General features: G+C 31.4%; 1 protein-coding gene across 1 annotated transcript; it reads right to left on the reverse strand.

Moving 5' to 3' along the window:
* Positions 1 to 626: 626 nt before the first annotated feature.
* On the reverse strand, positions 627 to 19,095 carry LOTGIDRAFT_52083 (hypothetical protein; the record flags this gene model as incomplete). Its single annotated transcript, XM_009046426.1, has 8 exons — positions 627 to 730; positions 4,138 to 4,255; positions 6,531 to 6,670; positions 6,917 to 7,053; positions 7,817 to 7,980; positions 10,236 to 10,409; positions 11,154 to 11,356; positions 18,942 to 19,095. Coding segments are annotated over 8 exons (1,194 nt in total), but the record flags the coding sequence as incomplete, so codon positions are not given.
* Between the last annotated feature and the right edge of the window lie 695 nt (positions 19,096 to 19,790).

Genomic DNA, 19,790 nt, shown 5'->3' on the forward strand with positions numbered 1-19,790 from the left:
CTCCACATTTTTGTTAAAAGTTTTCATTATCAAAAACTATTTCATTAAGCAGTTTGACCTAGTTTTGAAGTTTGGCTCGTTATATCTAGTTGAAATCTTTAGGAGACAATTTTCTCTACAATGAGGCGTTTATTTTACTTAAATCTGTAAAATAGTTTTTTCACAGCTTCCAAAAATCATAACGAATATACAAACCTTACGTAAACTTTTTAAATAATTTTGGTGTCCCTCTTAATAGAGGCGCACACATAAAAAGTGTGACACTTAGAGAAGTCAAAACTGCCAGGGTATTCAGCTTGACTCTTCAACCAACAACTAGTCAAATTTCGCCCAATGTAATTTTCAACCAATTTTACCTCTTTTCAACGGCAAACCTATAATTAAGGCGTCACCCGAGTGCCCTGACATACCTTTGCCGATTTTAGGTCATTAGTTATGGTGGAGAGGTCCATTTCAATTCTGAAAAGTTACAGGTAATAGAGCTATTTATACATTTGACTTACCTCTTGAGCATCAAGCCGAGCACGTTCAGTGATTTCAACACAATGATCATTAATATTGTTAGTAACTGGTTTCTCAGACGAGATGAGAGTAAAATCTAATCTCTGAGCACCTTGAAATGGTTGATTGTTGACAATGATACATTTACTAACTGGATGGTAGCCTGTTTTATTAGCTGTTATTTTATAATAACCATCAATTAATAATCTCCAATAGTCACCATCTTCAACTACAATTTATAAACAAAACATAATAATATTACCAAGAATATCATACATCAATGATATATGATGATTCTGTCAATGTTTCACTAATAAATAAAAGAAAAATTTGAATTTTTTCCATTATTTTTATGAGAATTGGAATATATCACCTATCGTCTGAGCAAAGTAAAAAGTTTTTTTAAAATTTATTCCATTATTTCTTATTATACGCCCACATGAATATGTGTAATAAATCATAAGACATCAAATACCCTCCTTTAATACACAACGTTTCGTCAAAAGAGTTTGACTTCATCGAATTTCCCTTAAAATCAATAAATATCACTTCCAGTACAAAAGTGTACATGTATTTATTTTGTGGGGAATGGGGACATGATAGAACTTGAAATCTAAATGATTTCTGAATCCCATCCCAAGAATTGTATTAAGATCAGAATGGAATCATTATGAAATGCCACATAAAATCAATAAAAATTCTCTTTTCTAGAGTTAAAGTGAGAAATTAATTTGTCATTGTCAATTGAACACATGACAAAATACTTGACATTTGAGACAGATGTCATTTTATAAGAGTAACATAATCACATCTGCTTTTACAGTTAATAACTATATATTGATTATCAGACTGTTATTAGATATCAACTTAACACATTGAAATAACTCATAATTCTAAACTATATCATCATCCTAATCTTCAATTTATCATCTGATAGAGTTTAACTACAGCTATTCAAAGACACAAGTAGAAATAATATCACATGTAAACACATTTAAAGACATATTAACCTTCTTTTTCACTTTTATTAATCAAATGCTTCTGTTCTTTAAGGCTAGCGTGAACGAGAGCTCCCAGCTGAGCAAAATTTCATTCGTGCCTCTCAGCTCAGCTTGTAGCTCACGTGTGCGCGGAGTTTAAGTAAGGTTTTTTTCATTCGCGGAAATTATTTGTCGTGTTTGATCATTTTTTCCTCGAATAAAAATACCTTACTGTGTGCGCACTTGAAAGCTCTTAGCTTTCAACTTTGAACTGGGGCGCATGCGCTAGCACGTGATCAAACAAAAATGGCTGCGCCCATCGGTGAATGCGAGTTTGTATCTGAAGCAATTATCGAAGACAAGTTGGTGGACGTATGGCCGGAATATCCCCAATTTAACAACAAAGGAAGAAGTAAAATTACTTCATATTCTGAATCATTCGAAGGGTTGTCGACGTCCGACATTTTTTTTAAGTCACGTGAAAATGTCACGTGATCTAGTTATTTTTAGAAGTCTATGACTCGACACCCGTTTACGAAAGCTCTAAGCTTAGCTGGGAGCTGGGAAACACCAAAGAAATTTTGCTCAGGTGGGAGCTCTCTTGTGCACTATCCTTTAATCTTGCTTTATTTTTTAACATTTAACATATATTTGGTAAGTGACCAGTTTTGACTGTAAACAAATATTTATTTATATTTCCATTTATGATTTCTGCTGTTTATGACACTTATTTAAATAAACTAATTATCAACAATATCATTATTTATAATTTTTTAGTGAAAAAAGCAGCTGACTTTAAAGGGATATTTTTTTTTTACCAATCGTACTAAAGTATCAGAAATAGGAAAAGAAATTTCTATTTTAAAAGGAATTATGTGATTTTCATATATTTCTAGTACTTCTGAAAATCATCTACATATATTCAAGACTCATATCAATGACCCCTAAGTCCCTTCAATTTGGATTAAATCAAATCACTTTTCAATTGTTTTTCACTAATTGTGAATAAACATAAAGTTAAGTATTATTCTATTATTTCTAAAGAGCTGATGTCCCTTTAATGTTTTATAAGCTTATAGATGACATTTTATATAAGTTAATACTTCACTACTATTTTCAATTATCATTGGTCGAAAGGTTAAAAAAGATTACACATGAAGTCATTAACCTGTTATTATGTTCAATCTCATGTTTAAGTCTAATACGCAGAAAAAGAAAATTGGTTTATCAGAAATTTTTTTTATTTTGAATGATTTGAAATCTAATATTAGGGGATTGATTTTAATATTTTCACAAAACAATTTATATGTTTCATAATATACTCAGAACCTCATTTGCTAATAACTTTTACATTTTCAATATTTGCTTCTCTTTGTACAGGAATACTAAGTCTTTAAACGTGGCCAATAAGAGCATATATTCATCAATAGATATACCTGGTGTCATAAATAACATAACAGGATCCTTATATAATCCGATAAATCCCAAAAACTTAGTAATTATCCATAATATGCAATTAACTTTATGAAACTGGTAAGTTCACTGATGAATATATACTCATATTGACCATTCTTGAGAACTTAAATTTTATTTTCATTCTAAGACGTAGTATCATTTTAAAATAATTTTCAGATTAAAGCCTCCTTTTGGAACTATCGAATGCGAGGCTCATAACACAATGTACATCATCTATTGCAATGCTTCTCAACCTCATTGAGATCATTCCTCCCGAAGAGTTTTTCAAAATTCTATTCCTCTCCAAAATAATTTTGAAATGTATTTCACTTTGATTAACTATGAATAGATATAAAATTATACTCCACATATCGAGATAGTTCAATATGACCCTTGGGCTGAATGTTCCCTTTTTTTTCCCCCATTCCAACAATTTCCCTCCCATTTTCCCCCGTGGAGAAATTCCTCCCCTGTTGAGAACATTTGTTGAGAACATTTGAACAAAGTAGATATTTAGCCGTGAACTGGTTTAGTTTCTTTTTTGCTATTTTACCGGCACTTCTGTTTACCCATGCCCAACAGGAAAATAGTGCGATTTAGTGTCTTATTTAGGGTTAGGTAGGGATGTTCATATGTTGAAATATGTTGAACAAGGTCCAGCTGCCTTCAGGGTCCTCTTTAGAGTTAGTTTTAACTGTTTGTTTTATGGTCTCATTTGGCGCTTTATAGCCTCATCGACGGATAATATTACCGCATTTTTCTCCACTGCGCATGGGTAAACGGAAGTGACGGTAAAATAGTGAAAAAGAAACTAAACCGGTTCACGGCTAAATATCCACTGTTCTATTGGAAACATGGTAACTTCATGTGAAGGAATAGTCTATATATGACGTCTTGGTCAACATTGGTCAGCTTAAAACTGCCCTTTCTCAGAAGTGTGTGAAGGTAAACTTTATCTAAAAGTATCATTAAATAATTTAAATGATTCAAAATATGATTAGTTTTGAGTTTTGGAATTAGAAAAGGAGGTGATAAAGACGTTGAGGTGACAGTTTCACCATAATGAAACAAAGTCACCTTTTCTTGCTTGTGTTATCAGCCTCATTCTGGATTCAATATGGCTGACACTGGAATAAGGTCTGAAGCATATAAATAGCCTTACACAACCAGTTCAACAAATGTAATACTCTCATTCACTTACCACTTAGAACATCGTGGTTGATATACTGTCCATTAGTTAGATTGGTTACTTTAATTTCAGCATCACTAATAGGTTCACCCTTTACAGTCTTTACAAAGCCTTTAATACCAGTATGGACCTAAAAAAAATGGACAAAATTTGTTGAAAGTAGTTTTTTCCCTCTAATTTAATCTCATAATTTCTTTCTAGTTACATTACATAAGGGTAAATTCTATATATGGATCTATTTCAATGAATGTATTTTTTTTCCAGTTATACTCTCATATATTGTTTCTCATTTTCAGTTTAAATTCCCTTTTGCATTTCATTTCCAGTTGTTTCTTTTTAGTTTAAAGATGGGTTCCCTTATTTTCATTTATGAAAATAAAAATGCTAAAACTTATATGAATAGAAAGTAGATGTGTTCTAATGACTTGGAAAAAATACATGTCCATAATTAATTAATTCTTAATAATATGCAATAATATTTATAACGATATGATTAAGAATACATGATAATTCATTAGAAACACCAATTAGTAAAATAGTTTGCTTAATTTGACACTAAAATATAAGGAAATCCATCTTTAATTCCAAATATATCTTTTTCCCAGTTTTATTTTTAATCATATGAGATAATACAACATTGGAGGCTTCTAAAGAAAAAAGCTCACATCCAGCAAAAACTAAATACAGAGATAATCGCATTTAAAGATTAAACTTATCACAAAACTTTTCTATAGCAGTAAGTAACAAATCCTGGTGTAAATCATTAAAACATATATATGTCTCATTTTTAATGTTAGATATCAGGTTCTTGCTCTAGATGCCTCAATTTTATCAATTAGTTTTTTAGAATTAACAGTTTATTTGAAATCAATTTTTCAACAACATCAGTTTATTTCCTTGTTACATGGAAATAAACACACATTAAAGGGATTGTAAGGAGGTTTAATAAACTTTTTATGTCTATAAGGCACATTTATATTATCAATTTGCATCATTCCCATATCAGTCAGACCTCTGTTGTTGCGGCAATTACTCTAAAATACAGCGTTTTATGACCTTACTTTCGCAGAGGGCTATTGTGTGATCTCAGATTTGGAGATATCAGTACCCCTGATACATATGCATAATTTACAAAACCTCTTTGCAATCACTTTAATCAAGTGACATTTGCTCTACACAACTGATTTTGGTGAGTCATTCAGTTTGTCACATAATTCTGTATATTTCCTGACAAAGATAACAAGATCTATATTCATTTTATTTATTTTGAACAGCGTGACATCTACATCGTATGAATTCACATAAAGAACCAGATAAAGGATATAATATAATGTGGAACTGTATATATCTGTTCTACTTTTTACTTGCTAAATATATAAAGTAATCAATGTACTCTACTTTATCTTATCTAATTTCCAAAATTAGTTTACCACCTGAACAATCCTTTAGATTTGTTGGCCATAGCCAAGCAAATTTGTTTTTAAAGATTATCCAGACTCTCCTATTGGCTTAGGAAATTACCATCAAAATCAAAATCAGTCAGCAAGGTTCAAAACACTTTCCACCCCAGTTGTATCTTATGAAACCTGTATTGTCTGCAGAACCAGATTTGCAATGTAGTAGACTACTACTAGGCAGCATATTACACACCCTGTAGTACATCGTATCACAAATACCGGTTTTGACATGTATTAAACTAAGTCCACTACACTTCAATTTGGGGGCATGGAAATGAGATTGGTGGCTTTTAAATCTGACAAATCAGATCGGTAGAACAGAAATGAGGTCATGTAAACAAAACACAACATCGCTTTGCTGTCGCCCTTTGGAAGAAATTTCCAAATTAATTTGATTTTCTCTCGGCTTCAATTCTTTACCGAAAATCTTACTCAATTCTGTACTTTACATATTCATCAAAAAATGGAATTGCACGCTGCTTTCGTTGTGTTCATGTTCCCAACTAAGTATCATAACGATTGGCTAAAATTTGCTACCAATACAGTAGGGCCAATTTTGATTGGACAATATTTATCTATGAATACATAATTTTTCTCACTTATGTTACGACAGCACCGAGAAAGTATGACAAATGGGGTTGTGGTATGGACACGATGCCTGTAGTATAGAGGAACAACAGTGGTTTCTGAGATAATAAAGAATATCAAGGCAAGATGCCATATCTATATATCATTATATGGATGGAAAAAATAACATCTGTAAGAATTCAATAAGCTTATTTCACAATTACTGTGAATATTAAAACTGACAAAACAAGAGTCAGAAGTAAACATGTGATAATCACAACAGAACAGAACAGAACATGTGATAATCATGAATTCAATAATTAATTACTGATAATTTGCACATGTTGCCTTATATAGTTCTTTATTACACCAAGAACTTACCTGTAATAAATAGTTGAGTAATGATTGTTTATTCTGGTGCCAATATTCTGGTATTTTGTTTCCTGGAGGGAATTTATCACACCCTAATTCCAATGTAATCTCAAAACTGTTACTTTCCAGATAATTATAATCCTGCATTCCTGAAAAAATGGCACATCAATGTGAAAATAATAATTATCATTTTAATTGTTCTTTTCATAAATACCTGATAATGGTAGAAAAACTAGCTGGCAAAGAAACATCTAATAATAATTGTTGAACCAGCTGTAAACATGTACAGATAATCTAACAACCAACAATATTTGCCAACAGCTTTGGCCAAGGACCAGTTAAAAGTATCATAGGAACCAGATTTAAAACATTGAAAAATTCCAGAATGATCTTACCTCCAGGAACAGAGTACCAGGCACCACCATTGGTAATACCACCTTGTTTACCAAAATCATCACCTCCCATCTTGTCACATTTCTCATGTGGTTCACTCATTATAGTGTGAGCATCAGAATAGGCTGCAGCAAGTGATCTATAGGGAAATGCAATGAAATCAGATATTTCATACAGAATGCCATAAAGAAAATTTTGCATAAACTTGTCAATTTTTTGAGTGATCTTTGACATGCATAAACTGTGACTCCATTGTAGTAATCATCGTAACAAATGAGACAAAATTACTCACAATTGCTAGAGCAACAAATGTGACAAATTTGAGCGTGATTTCTATATTGTAACAAATGTGGCAAATTTGCTCACAGTCCCTATATTGTAACAAACGTGACAAATTTGAGCGTGATTCCTATATTGTAACAAATGTGACAAATTTGAGCGTGATTCCTATGTTGTAACAAATGTGGCAAATTTGCTCACAGTCCCTATATTGTAACAAATGTGACAAATTTGAGCGTGATTCCTATATTGTAACAAATGTGACAAATTTGAGCGTGATTCCTATATTGTAACAAATGTGACAAATTTGAGCGTGATTCCTATATTGTAACAAATGTGACAAATTTGAGCGTGATTCCTATATTGTAACAAATGTGGCAAATTTGCTCACAGTCCCTATATTGTAACAAATGTGACAAATTTGTTTACAATTAATAGAGCAACAAATGTAACAAATGTGACAAATTTGCTCACAATCCCTATATTGTAACAAATGTGACCAAATTCAATAACAATATTGTCATAAATATGATAGAATTGCTTACCATTCCTTTTGTAATGTGACAAATTGCTAATAAAATCCCTGTTGTAATAAAGAGATGGTTAAGAAAATGAAAACTAACCTGAAAGTAGGATCATCAGCAGAAGCAGTATATTCCTGAGTTTTACCACTACGAGTGGCATCATATGGATAGTTGGCTACTAAATCACCACCATGAAGATTAGCTGACAGGACAAATGGATTCTGAATAATCCAATGAATCAAGGCAAGGGTCTCTGGTTGCAACTACAAATATCAATGTATTGAATTCTATACTGGTATCAGGAAGATATTCTAGTTAAATTGCCAATCAACTAAAACAATATCGAAGAACTAAAGTGACTGTTAATGTCAGTTTGTTGACAATATTAAGAACAAGAAGCCCAAATGTATATCTCTATATGACAATATCCTTTAAAAGCATTTCCGAAAGGTTAATTTGGGCCTTGAAAATATGTTTACAAATAGTCTTCAGAAGTACTAGAAATGTCCAAAAATAGCATAATCCCTTCAAAAATATCTCAAACTAGACATTTCACTTCCTTTTTTATATAGATGTCCTTATAGAGTCTCAAGAAAAAGATGAGTAATCATTTTGACTTTCAAATGCGCATAATTCAGTACACATATGGATTTGAGGGCTCAAATTTCGATGATGGTGAACTGTGAACACTATCACGCATTAGTTTAACTAAAAAAATTGGCGTTTCTGAGACTAAGATACAATTTGTCAAACAATGGCAAACCTATCCCTCTAAAGCTGTTGTTCCCAAGCTGGGGTGTTTTCACCCCCTGGGGGTGTGGACAACTGTTGTAGAAGATTTTTTTTGTTTTTTTTTTATTAGGGGATATTATATGGTTCCAGTACTTCTGGTGCATGTTTTTGCCATAGCCAATTAAGCCAACCTAGTCTTCGGGGTCTTTTGAGGATTTTCCTGGAAAAATTGGCTTGGGTCTCAATGTTTTATGGCAGCATGTGCATTGTATACAGTCAATCAGCATGATTATATATCCATTATTATATGTGTGATTTTTATGATTAGTTTGAAAATTTTATAAAATTTACATTGTTTTGAATGTCCATTGTTTTGGGAGTGTGAGGGGTTCAAATGATTACTCCAGGGGTGTGAAATCTGAAAAAGGTGGGAACCACTGCTCTTAGGAATAGTTACCCGAGTTAACTATCAAACATAATAAACTTCTAATGTAGCTATAAACTAATGATAGATGTAAATGAATGTAAATTAAGTCTGTTATTGTATTCTAATATGTCAATCTAATCTCCAGGCACTAATTAATCTATTGAAGAATAGTCTTTGATTAAAACATATTGACACTCCCTGAATCTGTTACATGTTTGTTATATTATCAAGGACTAGTCAGGTTAATCAATATTTAAAACATCAGGCAGGTTATTCATTGTGTTCCATTTATTCTATTTATTATATTTTATTAGCTTTTATTTTGATATAAACACCTCAGTTAGGGTCTAAAGACGGCCTATTGAAAATTTGCCAAAATAAGTTTTTGAACCCTGCTTTAACCAATCTAATTCCTTCACTCTCTCACAAAATCCCAGCGCTGGAGAGGGCAGAAATTTAATTGGTTAAAGCAAGGTTAGGTCAGAAATATATTCTGACAAATGTTCAAGAGGCCAGTCTTTAGACCCTAACTTAAGTGGCTATCAAAAATTAAAGCTAATTAAAAAAAGGAACGAAAGTTTGGTTTAAATTCAATTAGACTTTATCTATATGAGTTAGTGATTTATAACCAAAATATAACATTCTTTAGAGTGTTTCTCATCGCATACTTAGCTTCAGTCCATTTTAAAGATTAGCCCATTTTGATCATTTTGGAAGAGTCAGTGTCTTTTTTAAAAAATTGACCAAATAGTAATCAAATCAAACATGCTTTTTAAATCAGCAATCTGTAGAAACTTATTTTCATGCCATATTTTGCTCTATTGAATGTAATTGATCTGAATCAACTCAAGACGAACTAAAATAAGTGGCAGAGATATCAGAATATTTTATTTTAAAATGCCAGATGCCAATAACTTGACTTTGCACCAGTAACAATTTGCACTGGCAAATCTGGGCATTCATATATATAAATAAATTATAATATTAATAATATATTAAAGGGACAGATGCACCATTTTCTTGAACAATCGTAGCTAAGCCAATCAGTAATAGTGTTCACAGCTCACCGTCAAAATTTGAGCCTTATTATGAATTATCTGCATTTGAATGTTAAAATGACGACTCGTCATTATAAGATACTCTGTGATATATAGAAAAGACATACAGAAACAGTGAATAAAAATTCCTATTTTGAAGGATTTTAAAGGAATTATGCGATTTTCTGACATTTCTAGTACTTCTGAATAGTATTTACATATATTCAACACTCAAATCAACCCCCCAAAATGGCGCAATTGTCCCTTTAAAACTAAAATAATTTGTCATTGAGTTATGTTATAATCATTGTAGTTAACTTACATTGAAATTAGGATCTTTCATTGCCTTGGTGATCTTCTGTAAATGATTGTTCTTGCTTTTCCCCGCAGCTTCAAGAGCATACATTATCTCATTGAGGTTGGGGAAGTTTCGGTTTAAATCAACACCATTAGCATTAGCTCTACCAGTTAACCAATCAGCTCGTCCACCATTTTTCTGAAGACAAAATCATACAGAATTGCTCAAAATGGTGTGTTTAAGGTTTCTGATTAAATTTTCAAGGTGAAAAGAAAAAAAAAATTGACACTTAAAGGGATTGTAAAGAGGTTTTCTAAACTTTTTATCTGTATTAGGCACACTGTTAGCACCAATTTGCACCATTCCAATTTTCATTCTGATGTCTGTGATTCTTGTAATTCCACTAAAACTAACGTGTTTTATGATGTCTTTAGAGGGGAACTGCATAGATATTAATAGTAGCTTCCGGTAGCTCCCCTCTTGTGACGTCATAAAACGCATTAGTTTTAGTGAAATTGCAAGAACCACAGATGTCGTAATGAAAATTAGAATTGTGCAAATAGAAGCTAGCAGCTTCCGGTAGCTCCCCTCTAGTGACGTCATAAAACGCTTTAGTTTTAGTGGAATTGCAAGAATCACAGAAGTCAGAATGAAAATTGGAATGGTGCAAATTAGTGCTATCAGTGTGCCTGATATAGATAAAAAGTTTAGAAAACCTCTTTACAATCCCTTTAAATGATGGTGTTTCTACTTAAAAAATGGCTTTCATACCATATGCTGTAAAACAATGTTACCACAATTAATTTTGGCTTAAAAATTTTTCTTAAAAAAATATTTTTGTTCAAGTCTTATATTTTGTGTAGCCATGCAATATATTTTGAATGTTCTCCTTTTATTGGTTTGAGAACAGTAATTTCCTTTTTAGCTAGGGTTTGATCTTACCTCCATCAGATCATGAGCTTTTTTCCAGCCATCAGGATTCATTGTAGGTAGAATATGGATTCTAGTGTTGTTGATTAAATATTGAATTTGTTCATCACCTTCTGTATAACGTCTACATAGTTCTTCCATAAAGGCTAATAATATCTCCCTACCTACTACCTCATTACCATGCATATTACCAACATATTTAAACTCTGGCTCTCCTAAAACAGATACGTTTAACAGTGCCATTGAAACAGAAAAACCAACAACTAGGGATGTAGGAAAAAGTACTTGGATTGATGATGGGTAATCGGAAGAAAATAATAATCGATTATTGAAATAATCAGAAGGGCATAATCCATTATGTAATCGATTTAATGTGGTTGAAAAATACTAATCAAGGATTTATAAATCAATTTTATTGTTTTGTTAATTATAATAGTTTTGATGCAGGTAATTACAAAAAATATTTTTTCAATCAACACAAAACTACGGTGTATCGTATAGGACATCATTTATTTTTTCAATTTTGAATTAAAAAACTGGAATATAATTTTAAAACATAAAAACTTGAATATACACCCAGGTTATAAATGCCAAATTTTAATTAAAAACTTGTATTTTCACCAGGGTGGAAATTCAAGTTTTCAATTCAAAATTCTAGAATTTTCAAACGGATGAAAATACAAATTTTTAATTCAAAATTATGTTTTAAAATTACATTCCAATTTTTTAATTCAAAATTTAAAGAAATAAATGATGTCCTATACGAACCACCATACAAAACATATAAAATATGACTGTTTTTTTATTAAATCATTCACTGACGTCACTGACTTTCAACTGGAAATTCATTATTAGCATTGTTTGACTTTCAATGTCTGTTAAGTGATTATCTATTGTCGGCGACAATCTGAACATCGCTAATGCAGATGGCGAGTAACTCCTTTGCAAACTTATTGATTTAGACGATCAGTAAAAACAACTATTATAAAATGATTAAAAGTTATCAGGGTTATTGAGCTATAATACATAATAACATTATTTATATATGGTCCTAGAGCACGATAAACATAAAATAAATACATCATCATGATTGTCTTAAAGATGGGTTCCCTTATTTTAATTTATGAAAATGAAAATGAAAATGCTAATACTTATACTTATATGAATAGAAAGCAGAGGTGCTCTATCGACTTGGAAAAATATCAGTTTGTCTCACATGTCTCAAATTAGCTAAATTATTAGAGAATTACCAGCAGAATTCCAATGAGTGACTGAGAAAGGACAAAAAGTCTTCTTTGTTTATCCAAACTGTTCATACATGGATATTTATGATTGGTTAAAACTCTAAATTATATTCTATAAGAACATAATATATGTCATGTATGATTAAGAATACATGATAATTCATTAGAAATACCAATTAATCAAATAGTTTGTTTAATTCGACACTAAAAAATAAGGAAAGTCATCTCTATAAGCTCTGAAATTGAAATTTATTTCTAGATTGGCAAATAAACTCATTTTAAAACCCAGCACCACATAGTTGTCTATATTACTAGTAGTAGACTTATCATTCACAGCACATCTCATACAAAGTTTAATCTAACTATCATAGATCAAGAAATATTAAAACAGAACTTAGAAAAACATGTTGATATTTAGAGTTTCACACTATGCAATCTTCAGACATCTGACCTATTTTCAGTCTGAAAGTCACATAGCGTGAAACTCTGAGTAACAACAACATGTTTTTAGGTACTGTTTTAATATTTCTACATCGCTCTATACAGTGGTATTTCTATATCACTCTACAATTGATGTATTGAGCACTATTTTAACAGTGGTATTTCTATATCACTCTACAATTGTTGTAATGAGCACTATTTTAACAGTGGTATTTCTATATTACTCTACAATTGATGTATTGAGCACTATTTTAACAGTGGTATTTCTATATCACTCTACAATTGATGTAATGAGAACTATTTTAACAGTGGTATTTCTATATCACTCTACAATTGATGTATTGAGCACTATTTTAACAGTGGTATTTCTATATCGCTCTACAATTGATGTATAGAGTACTATTTTAACAGTGGTATTTCTATATCACTCTACAGTTGATGTATTGAGGACTATTTTAACAATGGTATTTCTATATCACTCTACAATTGATGTATTGAGCACTATTTTAACAGTGGTATTTCTATATCACTCTATAATTGATGTATTGAGCACCATTTTAACAGTGGTATTTCTATATCACTCTACAATTGATGTATAGAGTACTATTTTAACAGTGGTATTTCTATATCACTCTACAATTGATGTATTGAGCACTATTGTAACAGTGGTATTTCTCTATCACTCTACAATTGATGTATTGAGCACTATTTTAACAGTGGTATTTCTATATCACTCTACAATTGTTGTAATGAACACTATTTTAACAGTGGTATTTATATATCACTCTACAATTGTTGTAATGAGTACTATTTTAACAGTGGTATTTCTATATCACTCTACATTTGATGTATAGAGTACTATTTCAACAGTGGTATTTCTATATCGCTCTACAATTGATGTATAGAGTACTATTTTAACAGTGGTATTTCAATATCACTCTACAATTGATGTATTGAGGACGATTTTTACAGTGGTATTTCTATATTGCTCTACAATTGATGTATAGAGTACTATTTTAACATGGATATTTCTATATCACTCTACAATTGTTGTAATGAGCACTATTTTAACAGTGGTATTTCTATATCACTCTACAATTGTTGAGCACTATTTTAACAGTGGTATATCTATATCGCTCTATAATTGATGTATTGAGCACTATTTTAACAGTGGTATCTCTATATCACTCTACAATTGTTGTATTGAGCACTATTTTAACAGTGGTATTTCTATATCACTCTACAGTTGATGTATTGAGGACTATTTTAACAGTGGTATTTCTATATCACTCTACAATTGATGTATTGAGGACGATTTTTACAGTGGTATTTCTATATTGCTCTACAATTGATGTATTGAGGACTATTTTAACAGTGTAATTTCTATATTGCTCTACAATTGATGTATTGAGGACTATTTTAACAGTGGTATTTCTATATCACTCTACAATTGATGTATTGAGGACGATTTTTACAGTGGTATTTCTATATTGCTCTACAATTGATGTATTGAGGACTATTTTAACAGTGGTATCTCTATATTACTCTACAATTGTTGTAATGAGCACTATTTTAGCAGTGGTATTTCTATATCGCTCTACATTTGATGTATTGAGGACTATTTTAACAGTACAAATATTTTATTTTTGTATCACAGTTCTATAATAATATGAAAAAAGGTCTAGGTAATACTTCCACAAATATACGTTCTTGAGTTGAGACACTAACCATACAGTTTGATGCCAAAATAGATATGATTGCTTACCATGTTGAACTGGTAACCTTTACCTTCATCTCTGATTTTTTGACTCGTATAAGCTTATATTCAAGAATGATTGATGGATATAATAAATTATGTTTCTAAAGCACTGACATGCTATTGTAAAGCCAGTGGGTGGAAACTCATTTCATCTTGAATTAAAGTCAGCTATTTTAACATGAAATAACCAATAGGAAATTTGATAAAGACTGTCTCCGAAGAGAAATAAATCACAGAGGGATGATAATAACCTGTCAAATGATAGACAATATATTAAAGTTCATGATGCCATGTTATTACTGAGGGATATAACCACTAATTATCTTCTAATGGATCCACTAATCCACACATCTCTTTCAGATGCTTTCTAAAGGATATCGTAACCTAGCATCAACTGATAATTGATTCCAAGACCTCATCATATGTCGTGTTACTTCTTTGCCATGGGCATTTTTTGTTTTCCCCAATGATTTTATCAGAATGTCTTTGATTACTAAGTGTCCACCCAAATCCTGCATATGTGTCAGGAAGCTTTCTCACTTCATTAAGAGTTTAATGATTCTACTCAGTAAAAAAATCTTTTTCTTTCTTGACATAATGATGTAATTCTGACACATTAATAGTGACAATTTCCGGCATTTTTACACTTGTTTATGGCATCATGCAATTCTATCAATTCCTTGTTGTAGAATGCTATGATTATGTAAATTGAAAGATGTCACTTTATCAAAAGAAGTGTTATGATTCCTAAATTTAAAACAATTTCACACAACATTAGTTTTGACCATTGGTGTACTAGAAAAGAACCATACGCAGAAAACATCAAACCATGTTCAAAATTTCTACAATTTTTCATCTTTCTTTTACTAATAATGAATTGCAAATTTTCTTGCAATAAGTCATATCATTTGATGAGTATTGTTTAAAGTCTTTGAATGGCATTTAAATTTATAAGAGTATTGTTTAGTTATCAAATCACAACAACAAGAGTTGTTTCAGCCAGCCATGGTGTCAGTAAAGCCAACTTGTTTTAAGGAAAGTTATCACTGACAAATGTTTCCAAGACAAATTTTAAAGACAGTCCTACTATAACCCATGTTCTATGACATTCTATGTTCTATGTTCTACATGACTATAACCTAGCTTTCATGCAAACCATTGTACGTTTTTTTTTCTAAAAAGTTACGACAGTATTTCTTCTCGTCATAAGGTATCCAAACTTAAAAGAAAGAAACAACTATATTTTACATGAATAACTTGGGTTCACAGTTAAGGATCCTTTCTTCCAGCTGGCCCTTAGCCAAACCTCTTTGCATTGATCTTTCCCAGATTATCTGTACCAATTTACAATTGGATCGACTGGAATCATGAGTGAAGATGACTTGTTAAAGCTCTTAGAGTCTAACATGCAAAATTAAAACCATTACCGGTACTGCAGTTATTTCAACCTGAACTCCACTGTTTTACCAGAATAGTCACGTGATGACTTTATTTGAAAACATGAAATAACTAGAAATATAATGATCAAGGAATCAAAATGATTTGAAATAACAGGAAATAGAAAGTGTTGACATAAATAGAATTCTTCCAATCAAAATAATAATTAATATGAAACTTTACCAGGGATCAATAAATAAGCTTACAATCTTATCATTTACTTAAGGAATGAATGTGGATCTCGTTATCGTTATGGGGAAGCAGGTCATGTATGTCTTGTCACATGATAAACCAGCGTTTATTTCCCCATAACGATAACAAGATCCACATTCATTCCTTATATTTACATTGGTTTATCTTTTCTGATAAAATACGCTAAAATGTTCTATTTTTTAATTGTAAAAAAAATACCCGAAACCGTTGTTGCTTAATTCACCGATATCTGTCAATCAAGTTCACCGCCCCACCCCTAACAATATAGTTCTATAAATAGAATCTTATTTGGATGATAGAATTATCAAATATTTATTATTCCATTGAAATATTAACAACAATTGTCAATTTAAATAAATTGTAAATTAGATTAGAGTATAGGTTAAAAAAACTTGGGTCAATCCTTGTTTTCGTTTTCGATGTATTCATACGCCTTATTGTCACGTGACAAACTACAGTTATTGGAAAATAAACGCCGGTTTGGGTAACTGGTTTTATTGAAGGGAGTAATAGTAGAATGTAAATATTACAGGATACTACATTTAGAATGAACATAAAATTGAAAGTCTCAAAATTGGTCAACATTTGAACTTACCAGTTGCCATGACTGAAGAATAGAATAACACAGTATATCCATTAAACTAAATAATTATTGAAAAAAGCTACTAGAGCATGTTTCAATAATTACTTAACTTAATGGATTATTACTTTGTTTTATGGATTTATTGGATTATAGAGAGATTCTGTCGTATACAGTAGTTTTGACACCAGGCAAGTCCACTAATGAACAAAGACTCATTTTAGCCAAGTTAAAAAATTTCAATTTTTTTCGTCATATTTAGTGGTAGTATACCTTTAAAGTAATATTTGAAACAGATTTTGTTTATATGCCTAAGAGGTTTGAATTGACTTGACAATTGAAAACACTAGAGCAGTCTCAAGTAAATTTCTAAGTGCCACTTTCATATTTTGAATTTCCAAAGCGTCACAAACCTGTTTTCAAAGGACAGGAAAAAAAATGGGGGTGGAGGGGTGATATCCTGTTGTGGGTTGAGGCCTTGAGGGTGCCAAGCCCCCTGAAGCTGAATTGTTTTGTGTGTTGTAAATGGGTGGAAATCATTTTATCTTACTAGTATAGCAGTAAAGTAAGATACATTAATATGTTTTATCACACAACCGTTCCGTTCTATAGTACAAAACACAGGGGCTGGTTATTGAGTACCAAAGTGAGATCAATTATAGATGGCATGCTATCGATTTTGATCGATTAACAATCAAAATGATTGATTTGAAAAAACCCTGTTAAAACTAAATTAAAAACATGCCAAAATTCTTAATTTCATGGGTTATATTTGCATCATAGAAGTATATTCTTGTTTTGATCGGTTATTATAGTTTATTGTGGGTATGTTATGTGCTAAAGGGAAACTATGTGGAAGAGATTACTAATTGTTAACGGGTACAATGGAGAAAATGTAACTTTGACATATAATCGATTATGAAAATTGATAAGCTTAATTGAAATTATAAATTCCTAAGGACAATAATTGATAATTTGGATCATTTTACCCAGTGATAAGTAACACAGGTTCATAAAAACAAAATGAACTCATAGAACAGGTTAATAACTATGCAAATTGGGTTCTGTATCACGCACCATGTAAACAGGACAACATGGCATTCTTTGAAGTTGGCGACTCAGTTAGAATTGTTCTTAAAGTTTTAATTTAGTTATCACATGAATGTTTTACCAACATCTTTTTGGTTAAACGCATGGGTATTTTGTAGAACGACGTAAAAAAGCTGACCTCAAAATGAAGGCCCTAGAAAGAGTGCAAGGAATTTAAAGAAAATATGCTCTGATAGTTGTGTGATAATTAGATTCTTTCAAACATGCTTATGTAATATGAAATTTATGAAATTTTTTGCTGTCTCCAAGGTTCAGGAAATATTAAATCTAGCAACTCATTTCATATATTTCATATTACATTAGCACCCGTTTTAGATCCCCTATTCATGGTTATCTGCATTGCATTTTTCTATCAAAGTGGATATTTAGCCGTGAACCCGTTCAGTTTCTTTTTCGCTATTTTACTGGCACTTACGTTTACCCATGCGCAACAGGAAAATAAAAATCAAAACAAACAATCTAGTGTGAAATATGCAATTTAGTGTCTTATTTAGTGTTAGGTAGGGATGTTCATATGTTGAAATATGTTGAACAAGGTCCAGCTGCCTTCAGAGTCCTCTTTAGAGTTAGTTTTAACTGTTTGTTTTAAGGTCTCATTTGGCGCTTTATAGCCTCATCGACATATATTACCGTACCGGTACTGCATTTTTTCATTTTTCTCCACTGCGCATGGGTAAACGGAAGTGCCGGTAAAATAGCGAAAAAGAAACTAAACCAGTTCAAGGCTAAATATCCACTGCATTTTTCTATGTAAAATTGTCCTTTATGATATTGAGTGTATATCTTAGTTGAATCTTTTACTAGACCGAAATATGATGTTGAATGTGAAAAGAATATTGTCAGTACACCTACGATCCGACCCGAATCATAAACTTGGGATTCTTTAATTTGCTCCCATACAAAAATATGAAAATACCAATTTTACAACCAATCATTCCTAGATCTATAATTGAGATATTGAATTTTTTTGGAGATTGACTAGCTAGGCCTATCAAAACAAAAGGAAAGTTACTCACCTGGTTCATGGACACCTGGCTTATCTGATATCTCTAAAACAGTTAAATTTCTTCCTTCAACTGACTGATGATCCAGATTATATATTCTTGTAATATCAGGACATTTCGATCGAACATCTTTCATAACAGCAAGTATTTCAGCATTGTTGTGATGTTTCAACTCAAAATCATAGCCAAAACACACAAATGAGCAAAACAACAGGAGTATCGGTTTTGAAACCAGTGCCTTCAAATCAAAGAACATTTCGAAAGAAATGTTATGCTATTTCTGAGTTCAAATATTTCTTCAAACTTAAGTGTCGTTACAAACAGCTGTCACACAAGTCTTGTTTCCGAATGGTTCCTTTAATTCCTGATAATTATAATTTATCCAGCGATATCCACCTACGACATTTTGACGTCAGTGGGGAGAAATTTGAGAGTAGACTTTGTCACGAGAATTTATTGATAAAATAACATTTGGGAAAGTACACAGTAATTTCAAATATCAATATAAAGCAGGAAAAAATGTCCCAGTTCTGAACATGTCATCTGTATTTTCATCTTAAGCAGGCATTTAGAAAATTTAAATAAACAATGAATATCTCATATGTGGTAACACTAAACACCGGACACCATAAAAGAAAACAACAAAGGAACAAAGGGTGATGATAATGAAAAACTCTAGATTGCAGTTATTACAACAATGATTTTAGCACAATGATTTGCCTTACAGAATCTTTGTCATTGATTATTGTATATTGTTTTTCATTTATGAGATATTCATATTCATTTTCTGCTTATTGTTCTTTGATAATATTTGTGTTTTAGTCGCACCCTCTATCTAAAACGTTTAACATGACATAATAC

This window comes from Lottia gigantea (assembly GCF_000327385.1).
Source record: "Lottia gigantea unplaced genomic scaffold LOTGIsca_101, whole genome shotgun sequence".
NCBI classification, from domain to species: domain Eukaryota; kingdom Metazoa; phylum Mollusca; class Gastropoda; family Lottiidae; genus Lottia; species Lottia gigantea.